The following is a 26,402-nucleotide window of genomic DNA, read 5'->3' on the forward strand; positions in this document are numbered from 1 at the left end:
TTCATTTTTATACAAAAGCTGCGGATATTTCTTGTCAGGAATATGAAACGCCTTCATGTATTTAGTCTATTTTAAGCGATTCGCTTCTTTAGTTCTTGCTATACAAAAAATGCTTGTCTTCTACGTTAATCTACATGTATTTTAGGTTGTCTTACCATGAATTTCAATAAAAAATAATTTGCATTAGGAAATCCATGGTAAGCTATGTCAGAATTGACCATCGTGTCTGATCGCCTGCTAACACCACAAACATTAAATAAAAATGATCAATGAATTTATGTGAGCTCGTTGCTTACTGAACGAGCGGAACCAATTGTAACTATAAAGTCTATATTTGCGGAGCCGCAAAAGTTCGAACTATTTCATTATTTCTATAATTAAATAAAAATCTTCAAGTTCATAGTGATAAACAATCGTTTCCAACACGTCTCGACCTTTATGAGAAGTTTCAAAACGACGTCACCAACATCTTAATGCCCAAACTCGTATTTGCGTTATTTAATGTTTGATTATTTGCGTAATATCACAGAAAAATGGTCAATTGTTATTTGCATTTTACGTTTATTAATGAAGGGAGAGCATAGTACTTTTGTTTGGCAACAATACGTTTTGTTTTTAAAAATTAGATTTAATAGATATCCGATAATTTGTTCAAGTACGAACAATTCATGTGGAACAAATACATATAATGATATGCTTAACACTATGTATAAAGGTACGATTCACTTCAAGTTTTACCTCATACAAGTCACGAGGCGTCATGGAAAGCAGATGTTGTTCATAAAAGATGGAACAAGACTATACACATAGGCGACAAGTATAAAGATTTTTGATTATGCAGAGCAAAATAAAGTTGTTGGCTTCAACTGTCATCGACGACAAGTTACTGAAAGACGTCTCATTTCATTGTCAATGAATTTGAACGTGTTGATGAGAAAATCAAGACCACCAACATCTCTGAATGCAACTGAACAAGAATTGGAATCCTTCAGTTTGAAGAAACGTTTTGAGAACATAGAAAAATCCAGTTGAAAATACGCTCGTAAGACTGAAGTCGCTACAAAAGAAGAAAGGAAAAGGTTGGTTAGCGTTTTCAACACTATTTTGTAATAGCCGATAATTTTGGCATCATCCGATCAACAGCAAGAGGATTTTTCCGACATTTGTGAGAAAATTCGATTGTTAGATAACACGAACAGAGGAGAAACTAAGTCAAGTGAGTACAAATGTAAGTAACTAGAATGACGTTAAATATATATTTGATTCTTGATTCTATTGTTCTTGTGAAAATCTCAATGGTTTTTATTGATGATGCTGATTTTTAGCTTGTTTCTTCAATGTCACATTATTCATTACTGAATATATGCAATGAATATAAGTACACTGAATTTGTCTTTGTGAATAGCGATAAGCTCCTAAGGTGCCAATCACAATAAAAAATTATAGTCATGACGTCAATTAAAGAAATGTAAGCTAACATATATAAATTCGTGTGTTTTCACTTCAACGGAAAATTAGTCACTTTAACGTTGTAGAAGAAAAGGTAAATCTGTCATTTTACTGACGATATAAAGAAGTATGAGTTGCGTGGAATAATCAACTAGTCTTAGTGCAGGCCTCGAAATATGAAAGCTTTCACTGCAATTTTTGTTGACCACGATGTTAAGCCTGAGATCGTTCGAAAGTTCTTGTTGCATCGTTCAAACTCAACTGACTGAAGCTTTTCGTGCAATGTAGGTGACTGTTCTACCATTTGGATAGTCAAACAGAAAACATATTGCAATTTTCTCATTCTCAATATATCTGATTAAGAATTGAAATCGCAAACTAACGTCATATTCATCATAAAATCTTGTACATGTGTTTCATATTTTCTTATATTGTAGATCCCACATGGATGGAGTTGTGAAAGTGCCCTTACCACCTGTGCCATTCACTTCAATTACTCTTACTAGTTTCTCGTTGCTTATGTGTGTCATGGTGATTCATGGCCAAGAATGTTTATCTGTAGTTTGGATTCTCTGTTTATGTCAGTTGTTTGTGCATATAATGATGATGGGCCCCATTGTTATATGCGCCCACCGAAAGGTGGTCAGCTGATACTCATAGAAGATCAACTCTGCGCTAAGCATTCTTTAAGTGATGATATAACTGGGGTATTGAAGTGATCCCTTTTCCTTCTCTTGAAGTTACCATAAGAGTGCATTGTGAATTGTAATCTGTCGAAATGGCGATTCACGATTTCACTAGCTACTTTGTTGGTTAACGATGTTGAGTACTTTGTTTATGGAATGGTATAAAGGCATCGAATGGACATCGATTTGTGGCATATGTACGCATGAACATAATATTGAAATGACTGGAGTAAAAAAAACGAAATATGTTCTACGAAGATGGAAAACAAGCGAGTGGAAAAACACGATTCACGTCTTGGGGTTTGTAAGTTGAGTAGATAGTGTTGTATGAGTATCTGCATGAGATAGTTAAAAAGGATCCTGATGGTCTATTTTTACAATTTGCGCCTTAATCATGAAAAACACCCAAATAAAATAAAAACAGTCGGTTTTTCATGATAAAATTTGTCAATTTTTGTTTATCATCGAAAGATGTCACTTGCTGTGAGAAAATAGCTGGCTTTTATTCCCTACTTTTTGATAATTACATTTAACGAAAATTGCAATGCTGCAAGTAGCTAGGAGTCATTGAATTTCGAAGATAAAAATGCTACCCATATATTTCTACGACGTACACGCAAAAACTGCGCGGTGAAAAAAAAAAGGAAGAGACCGACTAAGTCGCCTGGATCAGACGGACCAGGACAACGCTTGGAAATCAGGTATAACAGTTTTATTCTTTTCAATATATTTAAATTCTGTTCTTGATCATTCTTTTGCTGACATTTACAACGCGGTTTTTGTAGAGTGGCTTTTTCTGTAGGCCTACTAACTGGACAGTTAATGAACGACCAAGTCGGACCGAAGCACCAAGAAACAAGCGTCCTTGTAGAAAGAATCACACTTTTCTTATGCAAAATGTCCATCAGTATAACGCATTTTCAAGTAAAACCGTTTAAAACTAAATTTTCACAATTGTTAAATTTTCTGACAAAACACGTGAGTGAAAGCCAGCTGTTAATAAAGGTGTTAATGTAGCAACATAGAAATTTTGAATGAAGTCTAGTAGACATCAAAAATGATTTTTATGCAAGTCATGACGTCACTTTGGTCATTTCATTTTTTCATTGTTATTGACAGATGAATGGTCAGGTCGTACGTACTGAATAATGTTTTCATATAATTTTATGGAATGCTTTTAATTTTCATTTTTCATCTATTTATTAAAATGTTTAACATTCGGCGCACTTTCATTTTTTGTTCTCTACGAAAGTTTGCGTTTCTTTTGTTGAACGCAAAGTAATTGCTGTGTCAATAAGGTAGTCAGTCCGCTTTTTTGTCGCTCTGTAAATTTAAATTTTTTATACGACTATATAGGACGCATGATCTGACTACGCTGCAGCATGTTAAAATAGATAATCGGGATCATTAAAAACAGCAAAAATAGGAAACCTCTTTAAACTACAAAAATTTAAGGAAATTTTTCTAAATTTTTGTTCTTTTTTATTATTGGTGGGTTTTTTCCCGGATCCACCGGTTTTCCCTCCCATTTCGTATTGTTTTGTAAAAAAAAAGTGTCCACATTTGGGGCCAAGCGAAGCCAATTTGTCATAACATTATTTATTTCAGCTTTCAGGAATATTCACGTTTCCTTTTTCATTTCTTCGGTACATCTCCCAAAACACTGCGTTTATTAAATGCAATGGCATACATTTAAAAAAACTTATGATCCTTTATGAAAAGTCACAGTTATGCATGCAATTATAACTATAATCACATTACCCGCCAATGTCCTCTTTAAACCTTGAAATAACCATGATGATCCACATGGTATACCTGCCAAATCCACTATCCACGATAAAAGTCAGTCGTCAAATTTTGACACACTTGCCCTGAAATAGTATTATCGACATAGTCACATAGCTCTAATCAAAACAAGTATTCTTGCTTTTAAGGGTGGTTATTGAAAGAAAAAACATTTGTATTTTCAGTATTTACTGAGGAACTGATTACTACACACAATCTCTGGTGAATTAAATGTGAATTTCGTATATATTCAAGCAATATTTTTAGCAAAGATTAATGTTTCGTATTTTTGAACAAAAAATTACATGACTTATAAAACAGCCCAAAGTTTATTGAAATAAACCTTGCCAACACAATGTTAAAAGTTAAAGGCACACACATGTACAAAATGTCTGACTATCAATCTATCATTCATATCACGCCAAGTTACATTCACCACCACCAGACCTGTCTTGAAGAAAATTAGTAAATCCAAGCTAAATTGCAATCTATAGCTTGAACACGAAACCACTCAGCTATGCCTATAGCAATGTTTGGCTAGCACTTCCCCTTGCGATAGCAACTTCTATTCATAATTTTTCATTGTAGCATGGGGGAGGTGTCGAATGAAGGAAAGAATATGAAGTTACAAAAGTGACAAGTGAAAATGTCATTATAGTTTCATACCATTGTATATTTAGCGTTTTCATTTATATAAAGAAACATTTTGAAAAAAAGAACTTGTTCCTTGAACAGAAAACCTTGCTATATTCATCTTTATCGATAGATAAGGAAATTATTAGTATTACAAGTATCGTACCTTGTTTATATGTCATATTATTTCACATAGTGACACATACACACACACGGTACATTATCGCTGCATTGTACTCTTCGAAATTAATTGTAAACGGCTTGCGACATGAGTCAGGTATGCTTCGTCTACGAGCTCTCACCCAATGATCAAATAATTATAACTAAATAAACTGTTAGATTTGTTTAACTGGATTGTAAAGAGAGCCAGGAGTCTTTACAGAAGAGCAAAGAGAATGAAGCTACCAAAACATTTTCGCCGTTTTTTTCCGGAAATCAAAGAGGCGATACAGTCGTATGAAGTCTGAAGATCTGATGCCGAAATCAGGAGGATAACAGATATGAAATAATAGCAATTCGTAATTTCTAAACATAAGTACTCACGTGCATTATTCATACACGAAAAATTTCTCAATTCTGAATGGTTTAGAGCAGGGCAATTTTTAGTAAATACCAGTGTAGATTTGTATTAATAACTTGCCGGCTGAAATACATACGCTGAAGTTAAAAATTAACAGAATTATGAAATTTTTTCATGTATATTAGTAATAATCAATAGTTTCATCATAGTTTCTCGTGTGATTTGGAAAAAACTTGCCAAAAAATTTAATGTGGTAATTATTGACTGTGCATGGGGCTGTGTATTTGTAAATGTAATAAATCATTGATTTAGTTTAAAACTTCAAACACTGAACCAAACTGTATCTTTTTTTCTTTTGTTATAGGTAGCGAACTTATCTTACTTTGAAAAAATGTGCACGATTCTTATTCAAACGGGAGCGTAAGACTTTAATTACGCTTTGTCGTTCATGTGCATTTACATATGATGATATAAAGTAAAAAATGTTAACAAAATCTATGTAGACGGTAAACAATTGTATCAGTTCGGAAATTGAGTTCAATAATTTTACTAATTGTGTTTTATGACTGCACTATCTAAATCTACGATATTACAATTTGTTTTATTCAAGGTGCTCATGCTGTATTTGACTGCTGATGGAATCTTATGTGTTTGCTTTCTTGCAAATGTAAAACAACTAAAATTGTAGCAGTATTTAACATTTATAACTAGTAAGAAATAAAATGCATATGAAACTAAGCAATCAAAGTTTTAGGAAAAGTATATTTTGCACCAAAAAAACCTTTTTAAAAGAATTTAATGTAATAATTTTGAGGGCAAGAGAAGAAAACCTTCCTGATATACATATCCCCAGCAAGTTTCTCTCGAAGATCACGCGTTACGTACACGTTCATTTTAGACTTGAGACATTTTGAAATTCCCTCCTAATTCCTAAATATGCCATGAGAGGTTTTCTTCTACAGATGCCGTTAGTCTTTTCAATTTTTCAATTGGGACTGAACTACAATGTTTTGCTCGGCGATACTACAATCAAGATACATACGAAGAACGAGGAGTGTAATTTATCGAACAGAGAAGCGACGACACTTTGCAATAGGGCCTGCAATGGCGTTAAATTAGAGTTTTTACAAAATGTCTGTGTTCAAAATATCTATTCATTTATTTATTTAACGAGACTGGATGTAATCTTCAGGGACGCCGGAACGGCAAAAGGGCAGAAGGGGCAAGCTTTGTGGAAGGGCACATTAGTGAAATATACTAAACATAATCTCATATTGATAAACAGCCAAGATATGTGCTACATGCAATACACTGTACAGAAGCACATGTCCGCAGTGTTGGTCGATAAATATTAACGATAATATAACTATCAAACGATGTAACGTCACTAATTTACAATTTGTCATGTATTGTATTTTCCAAAATATTTAATTCTTCTTTCATTTCTCTGTGAAAACTCTTTGTCAATTACGTCTATTTCCACCATATCCATGTGTTGCTTCTGAATGTTGGAGAACATAATATCATTCAGATGATTTCCTTCAGCGTTTGACCGCAGCCATGTTTTGATACGACGCATTACGCTGAATGTGCGTTCGCACGAGGCAGATGAGATTGGCACTGTGTAGTATAGTATAATTAGTTTGTGGATATCTGAGCACCTTTTCTTTGCTGACGACATGGCATTGAATATCTCTGCTATTGTTGAAATACGCGTGACTTCTGTTATTTTTTTCTCTGATCCGCGTTGTAAAGCCCAAGAATGGTGGGAAGATCATCAAGCTGCTTTCTTAGAGCATCTTTATCAATCAAAGAAATGCTTAATCCATCTAAAGATACTCCTCTTTCTTTCATAGAGTTAAGTAACAGTTTCTCAATACATTTGATCTGGAAAAGATCCTCTTGTTCAAATCGCGATCCTAGACCTGAGATGATTGCATCAATGGCTTGGTAGTACGAGCTTCGCATTGGTGTTATATTCGCACTGTTGTAAACTGAGGCGTCTGTGACGTAAAGGCTTTCTGTTATTAACATTTCTTCATTATTCATCCATCTTGGAACTTTTCTTAGTCAAGTGCCAGTGCCAAAATTTTCACTAAATTCCAGTGGAAACGACATCATAACACGAAAAACTTTCTTAGCGTCATCAAGTGTACGCTCAAACTCTTCTTCGCTTCTCATCTCATGAAGACGTTGCAGGACATGTCTTATTGAAAATAGAGCGTACTCAGCTGAAATAGCAACCGCTTGCAGCTTATTAGAAAGCTTCTCGAGCAAAGAGGGAAACTAAATGACATCGAGAGGGAAACTAAAAATATCACCGAGAGTTTGTTTTTTGCATGCAATGTGGTCTTTATATTCTCAAAAAGAACTATTCTTCCACCCACTCCCAAAGAGTCTCTCCCTGCTCAAATATCAAGCAATGTAGTCTACGAGTTTAAATGTGAGTGTGATGCTCGCTATGTAAGTAGGACTTCTCAAAGGTTGAGTGAAAGAATAAAACAGCATGTACCAGCTTCTGTCAGGAATAAAACTGTTCCTTTACACCAAAACGTGGGTGTAAAAGTGAAAATCCGATTCTATGTGATTCAGCGATTGGAAAAAATCTTTTGAGCAACACTCGCTGTGCCAATGCTTATTCTGATGAAAACTTTAGAATTATTAAAAAATGTCGCTCGTTATTCCAGCTACGCGTCATGGAGTCGGTATTAATTAAATTGACTAATCCTGTCCTTTGCCGACAAAAGGATTACGTGTTTGATCTGTCTCTGTTTTAAGTGTCATCTCTAAAAATAGGGATGACATTGACCTTTTGTAACGTTATAAATATAGCATGGTTTGGAGGTTCTCATTTAGCAGACGTTGACACCTGATGAGTAGTCTGCCGAAATGCATAGTGTCTCTTTCTAGCAGTAAATAACGGTTCCTTTGAATTGTTTGGTTAGTATTTTGGTTAAAACAGTTCTTTTAAGAACTATTACATTGTTATTATAACCATTCACCATGGTATTTGCTATTTTGAAATCTATCTTTAAGTTTGTCACCACGACAAAGTCTCTGTTTCATTACTCACTCTTTCATTGCGTTTCAAGTTCTCACGCGTTGCAACAAAAAAGAAGAACTAAACAAACAAAGAACTTACAAAACGTACTTAAAACAAAGAAATGTTAAAGGAAAACTAACATAGTTACGACAATTTTATTGCTAAAATAAAAAGAATGCAATATCCCACAACGGTTAAGTAGTCTTTATCTTGGATTAAAAACAATAAATTTTCAACCTGTAGGGCACTTTTGCCCCCCCTGCCCACCTCCAGAAAAGGCAAGGGGGGCTGTTGCCCCCCTTGCCCCCCAGTTCCGGCGTCCCTGGTAATCTTATTTTGTCATCAATGGTTATTAAAATGTAGACGCATCGGCGAATGCTTTTAAAAGTCGACAAAAAAGGCATACAAGACGGCAAAAAATGCCTGAAGACAAGTGTTTTGGAAATAAGGTAGGTGAAATAGTCCTGCTTCGTATGTCAATAAAATAACGTCAATGCCATTTTTTTTTGGGGGGGGTGGTCTCAATTTCATGGTTTCGTCGTGGATTGATAATGTGGATTCAAGCCTGTCAAAGTTCAACCAGTACACCTGAGATTGATAATCTGCCGACAAACGAACCTCGTCTTTGTTTAATGTAAAAGCTGCAATTATGTTCTTATGAACAGCTTTTCGTGTAAAGCCCGAAATCTTAATGCCGATTTTCTCTCTACTTGTTACACATCTACAAGATCCCGACCACTGCGGAATACTCCATTCCCACGAAAGTTGATAGGCTACTTATATCTCCTTGCGTTTGCTCGTGAACTCTACAAAACCGTCACTTCAAGTAATAAGACTAAATAAAAGGAAGTTAAGCCAAGTAAAAGGAACTTTTTACTTATTTACATGTCTGCAGTCCATTTATACTGCTTCTTATTTTCTTACATACAAAAATCTGTATCATACATTGGTGTTTATTTTTTCCCTATTAACCTGGCCACATTTAACAAATTTACTTTACTATGCTATTGCAAATTTATTGTAACAACTGTGATTATGTTCTTAAGAACACCTTTTCGTGTAAGGCCCGAAATCTTAATGTCGATTTTCTCTCTCCTTGTTACACATTTCCAAGATCTCGTCCACTGCGGAATACTCAATTCTAACAAAAGGTGATAGGCTACTTACATCTCCTTGCGTTTGCTCGTGAACTCCCCAAAACCGTCAATTCAAGTATTAAGACTATACATGCTATGAAAAAGACATCTTTATTTTTTTAAAAGGAGTTATGCATAAAGAAATTTTAGTGAACGGTACAAGGTAAATGGTGCAAGTAATGAAACCCGAACAAGGAGAAAACGGTTTATACGTCACAAGATAATTATTTTACGTGGGCTTGCAGTTCTCATGGAAGGTATGTAAAAGGACGTTTTTACTTATTTACACGTCTTCAGTCTATTTATACTGCCTCTTATTTTCTTATACATAAAAGTCTGTATCATACATCGGTGTTTATTTTTTCCCTATTAACCTGGCCACATTTAACAAATTTACTTTACGATGCTATTGCAAATTTATTGTAACAACTGCAATTATGTTCTTATGAACAGCTTTTCGTGTAAAGCCCGAAATCTTAATGTCGATTTTTTCTCTCTTTGTTACACATTTATAAGATCTCGTCCACTACGGAATACTCAATTCCCACGAAAGGTGATAGGGTACTTACATCTCTTTGCGTTTGCCCGTGAACTCCACAAAACCGTCAATTCAAGTATTAAGACTATACATGCTATAAAAAAGACACCTTTATTTTTTTCAAAGGAGTTATGCATAAAGAAATTTTAATGAACGGTCAAGGTAATTGGTGTAAGTAATGAAACCCAAACAAGGAGAAAACGGTGTATACGTCACAAGATAATTATTTTACGTGGGTTTGCAGTTCTTATGAAAGGTATGTAAAAGGAAGTTTTTACCTATTTACATGTCTTCAGTCTATTTATATTGCCTCTTATTTTCTTACATATAAAATCTGTATCATTCATTGGTGTTTATTTTTTCCCTATTAACCTGACCATATTTAACAAATTTACTTTACGATGCTATTGCAAATTTATTGTAACAACTGCAATTATGTTCTTATGAGCAGCTTTTCGTGTAAAGCTCGAAATCTTAATGCCGATTTTATATTCTTATTAACAGCTTTTCGTGTAAAGCCCGAAATCTTAATGCCGATTTTCTCTCTCCTTGTTACACATTTACAATATCCCGTCCACTGCGGTCTACTCCATTCCCAAGAAAGTTGATAGGCTACTTACATCTCTTTGCGTTTGCTCGTGAACTCTACAAAACCGTCAATTCAAGTATTAAGACTATACATGCTATGAAAAAGACATCTTTATTTTTTTCAAAGGAGTTATGCATAAAGAAATTTTAGTGAACGGTACAAGGTAATTGGTGCAAGTAATGAAACCCGAACAAGGAGAAAACGGTTTATACGTCACAAGATAATTATTTTACGTGGGCTTGCAGTTCTCATGGAAGGTATGTAAAAGGACGTTTTTACTTATTTACACGTCTTCAGTCTATTTATACTGCCTCTTATTTTCGTATAAATATTGCTGTCGCTAGTTTGTTTTGAATCAAACAGCGTCTATGTTCGTTAAAACTTTCTTTCAGAAGTTGACGAATTTATTTTACTTGTGCAGAAAGTATTGGAAAAATTAGCTCTATTGTTGATCACCTAAAATTATTCACTGTACTACGTACGTGGCTGAGTGTTTATAAAGGTTGTTTTTATTGATGCAATCAACATAAAACTCGACCAAACTGCATCTTTTGTTTCTTATAGTTTGCATACATCTCGTGGTGTAAAACTGATCTGGACAATTTCTTTTAATCCAGGTGTGTAAGACTTTATCTACCCTGTTGAGTATGTGTGTACCTATGATCTAATTTAAAGCTCCTTACATACGAACAAATTTTCTGTGACAAATACTCGCATGCCCGTGTGTACGGGCAATAAAATCTTTGCGACAAATTTTTATGTGGTAAATTTTCTTTGATCGTCTGTACGTATCAACGTATCACATTTGGTTGATTTGTTTTATTATCTTTGTAGACCTTACAGACGAACAAAATCAGTCATGTTCTCAAATTTTCTATGACAAATGCATTTGTTCAGAAGCTGACATGCTAGCTTTTGAACAAATGCATTTGTCAAAAAAAAACTTTTTTAAAAATTCTCATACAGACGGGCAAATGACATTTGCTACATAAAAATTTGTCAAAAAAAATTTGCTCGTCTGAAAATCAAAATCAACGTAGCTGACAAATATTTATGAAAATTTGGACATTGTATTTGCTTTATGGCTGCACTATTTTCTCCTTGCGTAGATTAACTTGTTTCACAACGGCCTCATGCTTTTCGACATGTTTTCTGAATTATTATTGTCTAAATTGAATATGTCGTAACGACTGACGCGCATCCTGAAAAAGTTGTGCGTAGCTACTTTTAAAGCTATGCTGTGATTTTATGAGGCGCCAAATTGGACTTTATTCTAAACTTACAATACTACATAACATACTTAAAATATTCATGGCAAACTTTATATACTTCGAGATAAATCTAAAAAATATGTCCGAAACTTGCTGTAGGACATTCTAAACTTTTCATACACCTTCGAAACTTCTCGCACCGTATCGTTTAAAATTTATAGCCTATTCCGGAGTTTCATGCAGCATTCCAATCCTTTTTATAACATGACAATCATCGTATTTTTCTTATTCAATTTTATATCGTCTGTAAGAAATTTCATATACGGTATGGCGAACTTATTACATCGTATTGCATAATGCCTTGCGATCCTACTCTGGATTTTATATGAATTTAATTTTATGACCTACATCAAAAGCCTTTCGTAAGCAGCCCGCATATATTAGTGCCCAGGTCCCAGGTTTTTAGAGAAGTGTATTGTTTTGATTTTGACGCCGCCATATTGACAATATGTTTGCATTCGAGATCGTGCTTTCTCGACTTTAAACTTAATAATTCAATCAAAATAAACTCTCACTACATGGCTGAAAATACTGGAAACTTTCTGGCTGCTTTATTAAATCTTGCTCAGGAGGCACGGATAATTTCGATGATAGAAATACTTTGACAATTGAACGCCGTCTGACAGCATCAAATTCTCAGGCAACTTTGACTCAGGAAGATGGGGGAAATATTGGAGAAAATTCTTTGTCCGTAACTTCTCTACCCTAAATCGACCAAGTCTTCCGTCCAACAGACTGAGTCAATCCGTTTCAAACTGCCCAAATTCAAACACAAATAATATTGCAATATCACGTGGGCACTGCTTCAGATGTACCTGCGGCTCTTTGACGGTCATTTCCAACACTTTCATAAACTACTTTATCTAAGAAAATCAAAAGACCACCATCAAAAGAAATAAAGAAACATTGTATTGTTCACAAAAATCTTGTCCTACTTCCATCTTCCACATCTCAATCAATACCAACTCATCAAACAAGATGTCAGCTTGAAAATAGAGGATTCGTAGTACATGGATGCCCAATTGACAAGTCTTGGGAAGAGTCTGAACTGAAAAACAAAATATATGAATTGTTTCCTATCTTAGAAGAAAATAATATTGATATTGACTTTGCCAAATCTTGCTATGGTCAAATTGTCACTCCAAAACTGGCAGGTGTTCAATTCACTTCTGCTTGAGTTTTTAAGCCTTCCGGACAAGGAAGTATTTATATAAGACCAAAGAGGATCTTCCCAATGATGATGAAAGTACATTTAGTCCAGGAACAGAAACATTTCCTGAAACATCTTTGGATATGGCAAGCTCTTTAGATTCCAGTCAAGAGCAAGTTTTCAATAACAATGAGTCATGCTCTTCATCTATAACATGTAATGATTGGAGTGAAGCTACATTACGAGAAATGTTTCCTAACAATGATGATGATGTGTTATGTCATGCGTTAGAAGTAAGTGGGACTGTAGATAAAGCAGCTTTGGCACTTTCTGCAAACAGCAATGAGCAATTATTATCAATTAGTGACGATACTGATGATGAAGTTCTTATTCAAGGTGTCTCTTCTTTGTCTGAAGAGGCAACAATAGATTCTATGCTTAAAGATCTTTCAAAAAAAGCTATGTAAAAAAAATAAAAATTGAAAGTTGAAGAGGAGGACCTTTTTAGTGATGCAATGTCCTATTATAAAGATCCCAATTTTGATGAAAGGAAACCATTGAGAGTTATTTACAAAGGACAACCAGCAGTTGATACTGGAGGGGTCACCAGGCAGATTTTTATAAATTTGCTCAATAAAGTGAGTGAAATATTTTTTGAAGGTGATGCCTACCAAAGTCCAGTATATAATGCTGGTGTTCTTGCATCAGAAATTATGAAATATATTGGAACAATTATTGTCCTTAGTATTTTGCAAGGTAGACCTGGTTTTCCGATATTCAGTCCTTCTGTGTACAGATATTTTTCCATTGGTAATTTTGAACTGGCTATGAGAACTGCAAACATTGGAGAATGTACTGCACACATAAAGAATTTCATTGATCAGATGATACACTGCTATATACCCAATACACATTGTTTTGCATGGTTTAAACAAAAATTATAAAACCTCAGCTTTAACTGATAATCAATGGTATAGCAGGTCATTTATGGTAAACAAAGCAATTATGAGGGATTACATGGGGTTGAGTAAATATCAGGATGCAGTGCCTAATCGGTTCTCAGTATTTAAAATAGCTGATACATTACTTCTGTTAACCTGTCAAGCTGCAAAAGTCCTCTTTAACAAGTTAAGGCGCATTGTGTTAGCAAAGTAAAGTAAAATGTCAGGGCGCACTGCCACTTGATATATCAAACCATTGAGCATCAATGCATCTAAGTTTGACAAATAATTTCAATTGTATTATTGACAAATAATTTCAATTGTATTATAATTTCAATTTTAATAAGTTGTTTTTATTTCAATGTATTTACTCAGAAATTTAGAAAGAGTTTGCAATGTTCCAAATGTATTCCCTAACAAACTTAATTTTTGCAAATTTAATTTTTGTTGCCAATTCTTATTGTATTAGTCGACATTGTTTGACGAATTGTTGAAATTTGTCTGGCATATCTACGTATATTATTACATGAATATTACAGAGCAATCTTACACATAGTTACTGTGTGCCTTGATATATACTTCACTTGCATTGACATGCATGATCATCAGGGGCGGATTATCTGGGGGTGGCAGGGAGAAGCTCATCTTTCTAAAAAAGTTCCCCAGCACCCTCCTAAGAAAAATTCTAAAATGGGATCACGTAATGTAGATGCTTAATATAACAGTATTAGAGGTTATGAAATTTTACAGTAAGAATGAGTAAAGGTTGAACTTTTCATTTCAAACGCAATTATATATTTTATACCAACACCATTTTCAATCGAGTATTACCATGTGCGTTTTCATGAAAATATTAAAGTTGAAATAAATTACTAAATGCGTGCTCATTGACAAAAATCATACAAATTTTTTTTATAAAGGTAATAAAAATCTGCATTAGTCCAAAGCTCTAGCAACCTTAGCTACGATAACTATGCACACCCCTCTCGGAAAATCTGCACCCCTCCTGTCAAATAAGCATTGATCTGCCCCTGATGATCATCCTGTCGAACGAAACCTGTGTTTTGTCTTAAATGTCTCCATGATTTATACTATCTTCTTACTTCATAAGAAACCATTCATTTGGAAATGCATAGAGCATGTTTTGTTAAAAGTGGCATTATAGGCACTGCTATAATATAAAACAAATTCCGAAGAAACAAGACATCTTGAGATTGCAAAATATGAATCAAAACAAGACGAGAAGTAAACTGTAAATTTTCGACTTTACTTCAAAGTCATCCTCATTCTGTCTGAGGATGACTTTGAAATAAAGTCGAAAATTTACAGTCTTGTTTTCATATTTTGCAATCTCAAGATGTTTTGTTTCTTCGGAATTTGTTTTATATTATACTTCTTTAAATTGTCGGCTGGTCATGGTTTTTAGGCACTGCTATATTAGGAATAATTCTTAAAACATTGCGTTAATGGCATTCACAACATGCATGTACGTGTGAACTTTGTGAAATAAGTTGCTGTTTTGACTTGATAAAGCTGTAATATAGGCAGACTGATCTTCAGTTAAATTTAGTGTGGTTTCAGGTACAACCACACCAGCTACATTTTCAATTTCATCACGTGCTTCTATTTCATATGATTCAACTTCATCGCTTTATAGTACGTTGTCTAAAGTTAAGTTGCTTTGTGTTTCACATCTTACAATGCTTTCTGACCAAAGTTGCAAAGGCGATAGCCCTCCTTCAGTACTGATTCCGTGGTGATTCCATTGATTAACAAACACTTGTGAGGAATGATTAATGACTGTGACAAGAACAAGCTGTAGCGCAAGAAGATGTACCTATTGGCGGGATCAAGAAGACCTGAACGTTCCATCATGTTAAATTGATCAATATAAGCCTTTAGAACACAAGTAGTAACATCTCTGAGAAGCCTTTCAACTCCTTGGTTGTGAACTGAAGCACTTGTGATGGTACTTCCCGTGTTTGTTCCAAGGCACTCCAACATCATTCGAGCAACAGCCACGTTTTCAAGTCCATGATCACATCTCACTCTTGAAGGTAATCCATATGAACGACAGGCATTTTGGAATAATTCTAAAACTGGGTTTGCTCTGTTTTTAGTAGCACAGCTTAAATATGGTATCAACCTTGAGTAGCCATCAATGGATGTATGAACCACCATTCGCCAGCGAATCATTTTATGGTTCCCTTCGATGTGCCACAGAGCATTTGCACAACCCACATTGTAATTTCTTCTGCGAATTGCTCCCCGCCAACGAAGTACTGTTCCAACTGGACCAAATTCACGCATTTATGTCCTCACACGTGACTGTTGGACCCTTATATCTCGGCTCCTCTGTGCACCTACCATACGTGTTTGTCCTATTTCTGGAGTAACACTCATAATCTCTTGCATTGTTTCTCTAAGTTCAATGTCAGATATGGTAGACCAAGATTCTTCTACATCAATTTGAAACTCTACACGTCTTCGTTGTAATATTTTTGTTGAGATACCCAACAATTCAGCAATTCTAGTCCAAGAAAAGTGCAATTCCCTAAGAAATTCTACTAATCTCTTAGATATTTCGAGTCACGGTTGACCTCTTGTGCCTTGTGTACCTTCTATGGCAATTGCAGGTTGGAGTATAAGGTATCTGATTCTGAAAGTCGTTGATAAGGTTCTGAAAGAAACTCTGAAGTCGACTTAAATAGAAGGATAACTGGTGCATGACATTATAAAAATTCACCATGTCAAAATCATCCATAAGATTTAATGCTCTCTATTTCAACGTGAAAACAGTGTCCCTATTATCTGAAAGTCGCTCGTGTATGCGCTCTAAACTGTCGATATTGTCAAAAAATAGGTGTTCTGAAATGATAAAATGCTCTGCTTCAGCAATAATTGCTTTAGTTCTCTAAAAGAATGAATAAAGACTGTGTTCCGAGCCTCTAATGCCTCCTAAACCCGCCATTTTGAGTTTGAGAAAAAAGCACGTAAACCATGGAAAATTGATAAAATAGTGGGCAAACCATATTCATACATGCATCTTCCTCTTTATTAGTTTCTATTTAAATCAATAAGTGATTACAGATTTTAGCATATGAATATATGAATATGAGCCGCCAATTGTCTAAGTTCTGCCGCCCTGTTGTTTGCTCATAGGAATTTTTTGTGCATTTTTTAAAGTGATAATTGTCACGAATGGCAAACCACGTGAGATCGCGTTGGCACGTGGGTTTTCCGCGACCCAGAGAAGCGTGGACTATGATTTATCAAGTGAAGTCAATCGTGCTGCCCTGGCCAGACTGAAATCATTGATGAGCAAGACACGAAAGATTTGCAACGAGCAGGGACCGTTCCCGATGTGAGTGACGTTGACGAAAACGGGAGTAAGGTGCAAACTAGTTTAGCTGATGAAATGAAACTGGCGGCAATTTATGACGACGAAAGAATGATCAATAATATTTTGAGAGAGAAAACAAGTGACCGTGAAAGTTAGTATTTCGTTGATGAAATATTAATCTCTTTTCCTTCAACCAGCTCGATATTTAAATGTTCTTTTGTAGTTCAAAGATTACTCTCGAGAACTGATGAAAGAGGACAACCATGTATATTTTACGCTTTGGAGTCGCGTAGTCTTAATTCTCTTACTTCCTTGTTAAATTACGTAAAAGACACCAAGTGTGTGATAGCTAAGAACGGAGAGAGTGTACTTCATGTAGCCACGAGAATGGGTGACGTAGGTAAGGCTGGAAGCCATGCTGCGTATTCGGACTTAGGCTTTTTTGTTTGATAAGTTGTTGAAAGCAAAATTTTCTTGAAATGTTTTTTGTGAAATTTGATTGATATTAACATACTATCAAGCTTGTTTTCACTGCTGTAATGGATGACTTTGCTTTAAAATGTAGGTCAACCTATTAGAAATTATGTATAGAATCCCTCTTGGTATTCTTACACTAGCCTCGTGCTAACTCCAATCCCAACTCTAACTAACCACGAACTAAGTTTACCCATTGCCATGCAGTTGTCATTCACGTATTCATATAGTTGTTTATCTATGCGTAGCAAGTTATCTGAGGTGAATTTTGTTGTAGGCCAAGGTAGTTCATAGTTGTGCTCTTTGCCAAGGGATATTTTAAGGATTTTACACAGGGAAGGCACCAACCACAAGACACTCCGTAAAGCGTGAGCCATGTGGCAGAGGGACCTGAAATACCCTTCCCAAGTAAAATTTTAAAAACTGCATCTTTGTAAATGCTATTTTATGCATTTGAAAGCAATTTACTAACAGCGTAAGAGACGTGCTATGAAATAAGCATTCTTTCTTCAACCGAGCAATGTATTATCCGCAATATAATATTTGAAATACTAATTACTAAAACACGCCAAAAGGGCCAAAGATGGAGAGGGGTGGGGGTAATTTTGATTCAGTGCGAGGCCAACATGAGTGTCTGAGATTTTCATTATCACCTTATCTCTTTGTGATGTAGATTTTCTTCATAACTTGTTGCAACATGACTTCATTGTTGATCTTGTGAACCATGTGGAAAGCGTGAATGGTCGATCACCACTTCATTTTGCCGCAACGTTCAACCATGTTGAGATCGCCAAGGTGTTGCTAGAACACGGTGGAAAGATAACAGAGGTTGATATCACAGAAAGATGTCCATTGTACATCGCCGCTAATAAAGGACATGCTAATATGCTTGAACTTTTCCTGAAACACGGTAAAACGATTTTCGCAACATGATATGTATATTTTGTTTAATGACTTTCGTCGTCGGCAGAAGGATTATAGATTTTCGTTTGTCCTCCTGAAATGTGAAAATGTTATTTGTTTAAACGAAAGGTACAGTCGCTCCCTTCCTGCTGCCTATGTATTTATAAAACATTTCTATTTCAGAAAAAAGCAGAGTGCAAGAGTTATTGTTCAGCGAGGAGTATGGTGGAAGTCATTACCGCAATATACTTCATGTTGCTGTGGACAGTGGTGATGAACGTACTGTACAAGTTTGTCTGCAAGATGAAGATGTGATTCGTGAAGATTTGCGCGAAGAAATCAGACATGGAGATGGTTATTTGATTCATGCGGCTTGTAAAATGGCATGAAGAAGAGTTTATTTCGATTTGTGGATGTAATGACACATTTGGACTTACTTCAGTTGAACAGAAAGGATAAACAAGGATTCACCCCGATTCATAAGTAGGTTTTACGTTTCATTCGTATCATCTGTACATTTAATTATTCAGGACTATTGGATTTAAGCCTGGCGTTATCACTTTGACAATTTATTTCATTCTAGAGCGGCAATCAATAATCACAGTGATATTGTCTCTTACATTGGATCAAAATCCAAGATTTTTGTCAATGAAAAGACGGAAAACTCCCAGTCTGCGTTGGTCCTTGCCGCTCAACGCGGTCATGTTCGTGTCGTTGAAGAACTGCTTAAATTGAAAGCTGATTTCACCATTCGTGATGACAGCAATAGAACGGTTCTTCACTATGCAATTGCATATCCTGAAACATTGAGAATTTTGCTGAAGGTATGCGTGGTTGCTATCGTTTTGTTTGGAGATGAAAAGCGAAGCTTTAAATTTTAATCATAATCAAACACGTTATAGAAAAAAGATCTCGGGCCGTTGCTTATTAACGAGAAAGAAATAGACGGTTATACACCCATTCATAATGCCGCCTTAAAAGGATTTCTTGAGGTAAGTGTGTTGCTTTTGCTTTGAGATTAAGTCAAGACATACACAAGTACATTACAGGAGGCTCATTTCTTTATTTTAGAGTGCCCGTATTTTGTTAGAATATAACGCTGATCTGAATGTCTTCACGAACACTTCTCGTTCGCCATTACATTGCGCTGTTAGTTCACAGAACTCTGATGTGGTTGAATTAATCCTAGCCAATGAACCAGCTTTGATCAACAAGGTCGATGCCACAGGAAAACGCCGCTCCATACAGCAGCGAACTACAGTAGCCCAGAGGTCGTCAAATGTCTTCTGAATAACAGAGCAATTATAGTTAGGTAATTTTCTATCTTGCCATCAACGAAGTTTACAGAGAAAAGATAACTGTAAAATGTCTTAACTTAATTGATAGGGAAGAAAGATTTGAGTAAAATATTTATTGTGTACTTAAGGGATGGAAATTTGTTTAGTCCACTTCACATTGCTGCGTTCAAAGGACATCTTAATATTGTTGAATTGTTGGTGATGTTCAAACCTTCCATGATCAATTGGGAAAATAAATACAAACGAACAGCATTGCTTACAGCAGCTGTGAAAGGCAAAGCAGATGTTGTGAAGTATTTGCTAGATAGCATGGCGGCAATTACAGAAGATTATGAGTTCTTTAACTGCTTGGATTGGGCCATCATAAATGACGATACTAAAAGCGCTATGGTGATGATGTGTCATGATAGATGGAAAGAGGTATGTTTCATTATAATGTATTTGATTTTATTATCAGTATAGCAATTAAGTGTAGCATTCGGTTTGACAGTAAGTATATGTTCAACATGTTTCTTATTCTTGTGCATCTTCAGTGTACTGCTTGTTTGAAAACTGTAGAACAACAGATGACATGGTTGGCAAGTTGTCTTATCGAGTGCATATCACCCAGAGAGTATTGACCATTTGGTTGCATACGACTTTTTCTGTTTACAAAATACAGGTGTGGTGAGCAAGCTATCTTATATAGAAAATAAAGATCTAGTTGAGGATCTCAACTTAATCCAAAGAAAGTTCTCAAAAAACGTTAAAAAATTGAGAATGCTACAATTCTCATAGTAGCTACTACGCTCAATGGCTCCGCCAAGGGGTTGGGGGTGGGTGTTGGTGGCGATGCAATATTTTCTACACAAAGAAAACATAATTGCTATATATTTTTCCTCATTTCCCACCACCACCATCAACATAACCACCATTAACACAACCTCCACCAACACAACAACCACTACCACAACAACCACCACCATCAACACAACCACCACCACCACAACAACCACCACCACCATCAACACAACCACCACAAATACCACCACCACAACAACCGCCACCACAACAACCACCACCATCAACACAACCACCACCACCACAACAACCACCACCACCATCAACACACCAACAACCACCACCACAACAACCACCACCACCACCATCAACACAACCACCATCAACACAATCCACCAACACAACAACCACCACAACAACCACCACCACAACAACCACCACCACCATCAACACAACCACCACCACCACAACAACCACCACCATTATCATCAACACAACCACCACCACCACACAACCACTACAACCACCACCACCATCATCACAACCACCATTAACACAACCTCCACCAACACAACAACCGCCACCACAACAACCACCACCACAACAACCACCACCACCATCAACACAACCTCCACCAACACAACAACCACAAACGCCACAAAAACCACCACCACCACAAAAACCACCACCACCATCAACACCACCACCACCATTACCAGTCTATGCATCATTGCTTCCATGTATTGATGAAGTATTGTATTGTCTGCAAAAGGTCGCCAAGGTTGAATAAATGAAACAGTCACGTGGTTGGGTTATTTATATCTTATCATATTTGAATAAGACATTTTGTATAGACATAGCCACTGACTACGCTTTTTAGAACCGTGTTTTCATTTTACTGTTTTCATCGTGTACATCCTCTGTCTCCTTTTCGACAAGGCTTTCCTTATAGTTATCCTTTTTTCGCAGTTACAAACAAGAGAGGTAAAAAACTCAAGCCATTTACCGCCATCAAAGCGATGTTGCGAAATAGCAGTTACCAATGCCTATGTCATCCTGTCTGCTGTAAATACCTTAAAGCAAAATGGATGGAATTTGGATGGAAAGTGTGCACAACAAGTTTTATGTTTTATTTCTTGTTTTTGGTTTCTCTTAACGTCTACGCGTTTGGAATTCCTTCATATAAGGCGTCTGTTGGCAAAGATGGTAATGTGAAGATTAATCAAAATACATAACAACGGTAACTCCAAGTAACGTAAACATTTTGATTAAACGTTTCAACTCTATTTAGTCATCATCAGAAATGATTATGTTACATGTGTATGCATTATATATAGACTGTATGTGTTTTGATGTAGTTGACAGAAGACAGATAGTTCTCTCTTGCCTCGACACAAGACTACACGAACATGCTACTACAGACAACAAATCAAAAATCTATAAACACATCAACAGCTGCGAACAATTTATCCATCTCACTGATTTCTTACAACTTAACATGTACGAACCCAATACCGAACAATATGACCCAACTCTCTTCCTGTTGAACAACTGTCACATCATAGACTGGACAAGCATTGTTCAAACCTTTTATTCGAAGGAACACTCCCCATCCGTAGAAAAAAACCGAAAATTAATCATGGTACTAAAGCTTTGAGTGAACTATCTGTTTCTGTTAACTTGGTCAAATTATATAAAGTCTATATATACTGCGCACGCATGTAATATAATCATTCCTGATGATGACTAAATAAAGTAGAAATATTGAATCAAAATGCTTACGATATTTGGAGTTACCGTTGTTATGTATTTTAATTAAAATACTTAGTGGTTCCCGAAAACATTTTCGTGGAGATTAATTATTTCACGATTTTCTTGAATTTGTTTAGTTTTATGTTTTCGTTATTGAAAATATTTGTGTTTAGAATTACGAAATGCGTCGATAAATGTTAAGGTAGCGATGCTTATCTGTCTCATATCTGCTGGCGCTCAAACATTGAAAGAAATCGGTCAGGTTAGCATTCAGTTTGTGGTCGTAAAAGTTCCCTCGTATAAACCATGTATATTATAAATGCCACTTTATGTTTGTGCTCGTTGCAAAGCTGTTATAAAATATTAGGGACTGCGATCAAAAAATGAGACTTATTCATGACAGCAGAATGATACGTAGAATGAAAACGTATGTATTTTGCCTTGGAACATCGGCTTTCTCAGTGAAGGTGTGATTGATAACCTTGCAGTTGCAGAACAACAATAGCATGACGTCAACCATATGGCTGCTATTTGTTAAAGCTTATTTATCTTTTTAGTTTTATTTTAATTTAGTGATGTACGTTACAGTTTTAATTGGCAGTATTAGTATTTTGTTCCATTTTATCTTCAACAGCAATCCTTCATTTCTATAACATTTCTGTAAGAAATGACAAGCTACAAACCTATAACAAAAATTTTTTGTGTATAGGGCTGATTTTGTTGTCCTTTCCCCTGTATAAGAATGGCGAAATCGTTAAAAAGTAATTTAAAAAATATGTCTACGCTTAATTTGATCTCTTGATATTGACATGCTTTATTTAATTATGTAGTTATTCGTTTACAAATTCAATTATCTTATGGACAAAGTTAACTATTTGGAATGTGTTCTCTACGTATCAACATTCATCTTTGCTGTACCAAGTAACGACAGTATGTCTGTAAAGACAAGTTTTCAATGGATGGCCTGTTCTGTAGCGTTATTCTGTGCTTGGATGAATCTTATTATGTATTTAAGAAGGTTTGCCTCCTACGGTATAATTATTCTTATGATGAGGAAAATTTCCTTCACACTAATCAAGGTTTGTCTGCTGAAGTTATGACTTCTCCCTCAACCCTAATGTTTAATGATATCAACAATTCTTATTTAGGTCATGGGTCTTTTGATATTTTTCTTGGTCGCTTTTGCTGCCGCTTTTACAGTAATAATGAATGATAGACAGGGATTTGAGTGGTTTAGCATGTCTATCTTAACTGGAGCAACGATGACGATGGGAGAGTTTGATTTTAAACAGACATTTCTCGGTGACCACTCTGATTACAACACATTTTATCCATTACAGTTGGTCCTCCTTGTTGGTTTTCTCGTCGTTATGCCTATCATTATTATGAACCTTCTGCTTGCCCTTGCCATTGATGATACCAGTAGCATTATGCAACACGCTAAGCTGCAGAAACACATTCAAACGGTAAGGATATTCATGAAACTATCAAATTAGATCCTATAGATAACGTATGTCAATGAAGTTAGTGATGAATGAACGTCAGACAACAAGAACAGTCTTACAGTATCTAAAATATAAACTAAGATAACGTGTGTCAGTGTAGGTAGTGATGAATGAGCAATGGAGAACGAGAACAGTCTTTGCACTATCTAGAATATAAACTATGATAACGTGTGTCATTGTAGGTAGTGATGAATGAAAACAGATAACGGGGACAATTTTTACACTACTTAAACTAAGATAACGTGTAGGTGGTGATGAATGAATGAGGTGAATAAAAGCAATCGTTATGACATTTACAACATTTTTCTTTTAATTGATTTAGGCAAAATGATAATTGACATAGAACGGAAGAGGTTTTATTTCCATGGCGAAGTAGAAAAACACTCATACCTTGTTTACAGGAGAGACCCAACAAGACATACAACTTTACCCGCGCCGTTTGGGATTTTGTATTTTACGGTCCTGATTTTTCTACCAATGTAGCCGATGAGAGCCGGGAAGAAATGGGAAAGAAACAAGACATGTCAACGTTGATTCAAATGGTTAAAGAACTGCAAAGGCAGAATGCTGTTTTGCAAAATAAAATGTTAGAGATTCAAAACGAGTTTACAATGGAAAGGAATCGTAGATCAATCGAGTATGTCCGAATGAGTCAAGATAAACAAAACGCTACTACTCAATTTCGAGGTAACATTTCTTATTTGTAAAAATGTTACTGAATTTTCCAAAAACACACTTCAAAGCCATGTAAAGACTGATCTCTGTCTCTGTTGTTCATTCATCACTGACAGTTCTCGTTCTCTGTTGTTCATACATCACTACCTACATTGACACACATTGTAAGTAGTGGAGAAGCTGTTGCCTTTACGTACTTTTGTATTTTCTTAAATAGGTTACAGTGAGAGCATAGAAACCTTTAATCCAGAGGAGACAAGAGCTGAGTCTAAGCGAAAGGCTTGGGAAAAGTACAAAACGATCATAAGAAATTCAGTGTACCGAATTCAAGTGACTATGGCGTCGGTGATGATTTGAAGTATTCTGAAGGAGATTTTGACGAAGAGAGAAAGCAAGGAGAACGATCCCGAATTAAATGAATTAAAGAGACAGCATAGTCAAATGGATACATACGAAGATAAAGATGGGGTAGTCGTTCATGATGATGTAACAATTTCTGTGAATGAAAATGAGGCTGAAGACAGTAGACTATTTAATAATAATGATAAACTGTCAATGATTCTTCGTACTGATTCCAGTGCTGTCTGAAATCCTGAAACAGCAAATCCTTAGGAACCCATTCCACCGAGTTAACCACAATTTGCTACTATGGAAACTGTCGTCAATATGGTTAGAGATTTCCCCAAAGTGGTAGCGCATGATTTTAACAAGATGTGTCATTTTGACAGGAAGAAAATGTTTTTAATGTGTTATAATTCTAGAATACAAACCTTACTAACGCCCATGGCATGATCTTTGGGTTTAGCGCAGCGTAGCAACTGTAGCTTTCTTTTTTTAAATGCATAAAAAATGTTAAATAAAGGTTCCAAAACCAATTACTATCGAGACGATTTAGGTCGAGCGAAACACGCTCTCATTGTCAGCGTTATTTTCGAGGTTCTTGTCTGTGTGTTCAAGATCCGCCCTGGTATTTTTGCGTTGGATGAAGAACTCTTTATTAAAATGTTTAAAACAAAAAGATTAAATAGAAATTCCAAAGCAATTTAATGTCGTGATGATTTACGTCAAGCGAAGTACGCCCGGCTTCGGTGCAATTGACTGCGGGCTCCAATTACATTTGCCAAAATTTTTCGTAAAATTAAGAAAATATAAAAAGTACATAAAGGGTTATCTTCTAAGCTGCACATCGCTCCTTCACCTCTCTTCTTCACGTTTCTCCTTCACATCTCTTCTTCACGTTTCTCCTTCACATCTTTTCTTCACGTTTCTATTATTTACCAGCGTCACTTGTTTTCTGTCTTTCACGTTGATAGTAGTGGACTTTTGGTCAGGCGTAGAATGTTTCGAGGAAACAGGCAGGATTCGCACCGGAACATCGAGTGGAGTTGGCATGGAAAAAATTCGGACCTTGTACATATTTTTTGTCTTTGTTTTTATACAAAAGCTGCGGATATTTCTTGTAGGAAATATGAAACGCCTTTATGTATTTAGTCTATATTAGGCGATTTTTTTCTACAGTTCTTGCTATAAAAAAAAAGCTTGTCTTCTACGTTAATCTACATTTATTTTAGGTTGTCTTACCATGAAATTCAATAGAAAATAATTTGCATCAGGAAATCCATGGTAAGCTATGTCAGAATTGATCATCGTGTCTGATCTCCTACTAACACCACAAAAATGATATAAAAATGATTGATGAATTTATGTGAGCTCGTTGCTCACCGAACGAGTGGAATCAATTGTAACTATAAAGTCTATGTTTGCGGAGGCGCAAAAGTTCGAACTATTTCACTATTTCTATAATTAAATAACAATCTTCAAGTTCATAGTGATAAACAATCGTTTCCAACACGTCTCGACCTTTATGAGAAGTTTCAAAACGACGTCACCAACATCTTAATGGCCAAACTCATATTTGCGTTATTTAATGG

The 26,402-nt window shown here is 35.7% G+C and overlaps 2 protein-coding genes and 1 long non-coding RNA gene across 3 annotated transcripts in view; all 3 read left to right on the plus strand.

The window, feature by feature from the left end:
• Positions 1 to 26,402, plus strand: part of LOC124441680 (transient receptor potential cation channel subfamily A member 1-like) — a 74,857-nt gene that overhangs the window by 29,502 nt on the left and 18,953 nt on the right. Inside the window, exons 11-14 of the mRNA XM_046992147.1 lie at positions 21,509 to 21,745; positions 22,465 to 22,553; positions 23,122 to 23,370; positions 23,440 to 23,757. Coding sequence (XP_046848103.1) covers positions 21,509 to 21,745; positions 22,465 to 22,553; positions 23,122 to 23,370; positions 23,440 to 23,757 — 893 coding nt within the window. The remainder of the gene's footprint in view (positions 1 to 21,508; positions 21,746 to 22,464; positions 22,554 to 23,121; positions 23,371 to 23,439; positions 23,758 to 26,402) is intronic.
• LOC124442248 lies at positions 19,689 to 20,136 on the plus strand. Its single transcript, XR_006947189.1, has 2 exons — positions 19,689 to 19,773; positions 19,888 to 20,136. It is a non-coding gene; the product is annotated as an uncharacterized LOC124442248 (long non-coding RNA).
• On the plus strand, positions 24,154 to 24,861 carry LOC124442244. Its single transcript, XM_046992756.1, has 2 exons — positions 24,154 to 24,483; positions 24,689 to 24,861. The coding sequence occupies exons 1-2, from the start codon at positions 24,300 to 24,302 to the stop codon at positions 24,826 to 24,828; spliced, it is 324 nt and encodes a 107-aa protein (XP_046848712.1). The 5' UTR covers positions 24,154 to 24,299; the 3' UTR covers positions 24,829 to 24,861.

The sequence above is a fragment of the Xenia sp. Carnegie-2017 genome, unplaced genomic scaffold (genome assembly GCF_021976095.1).
Source record: "Xenia sp. Carnegie-2017 unplaced genomic scaffold, XeniaSp_v1 HiC_scaffold_20, whole genome shotgun sequence".
NCBI lineage: Eukaryota > Metazoa > Cnidaria > Anthozoa > Malacalcyonacea > Xeniidae > Xenia > Xenia sp. Carnegie-2017.

What these genes read in the sequence shown, in the direction of transcription:
- LOC124442244 (XM_046992756.1), top strand. Translation starts at nt 24,300, where the DNA reads ATGGGAAAGAAACAAGACATGTCAACGTTGATTCAAATGGTTAAAGAA. An exon ending in CGCTACTACTCAATTTCGAG is followed by an intron (nt 24,484 to 24,688) that starts GTAACATTTCTT and finishes TTTCTTAAATAG; the next exon opens with GTTACAGTGAGAGCATAGAA.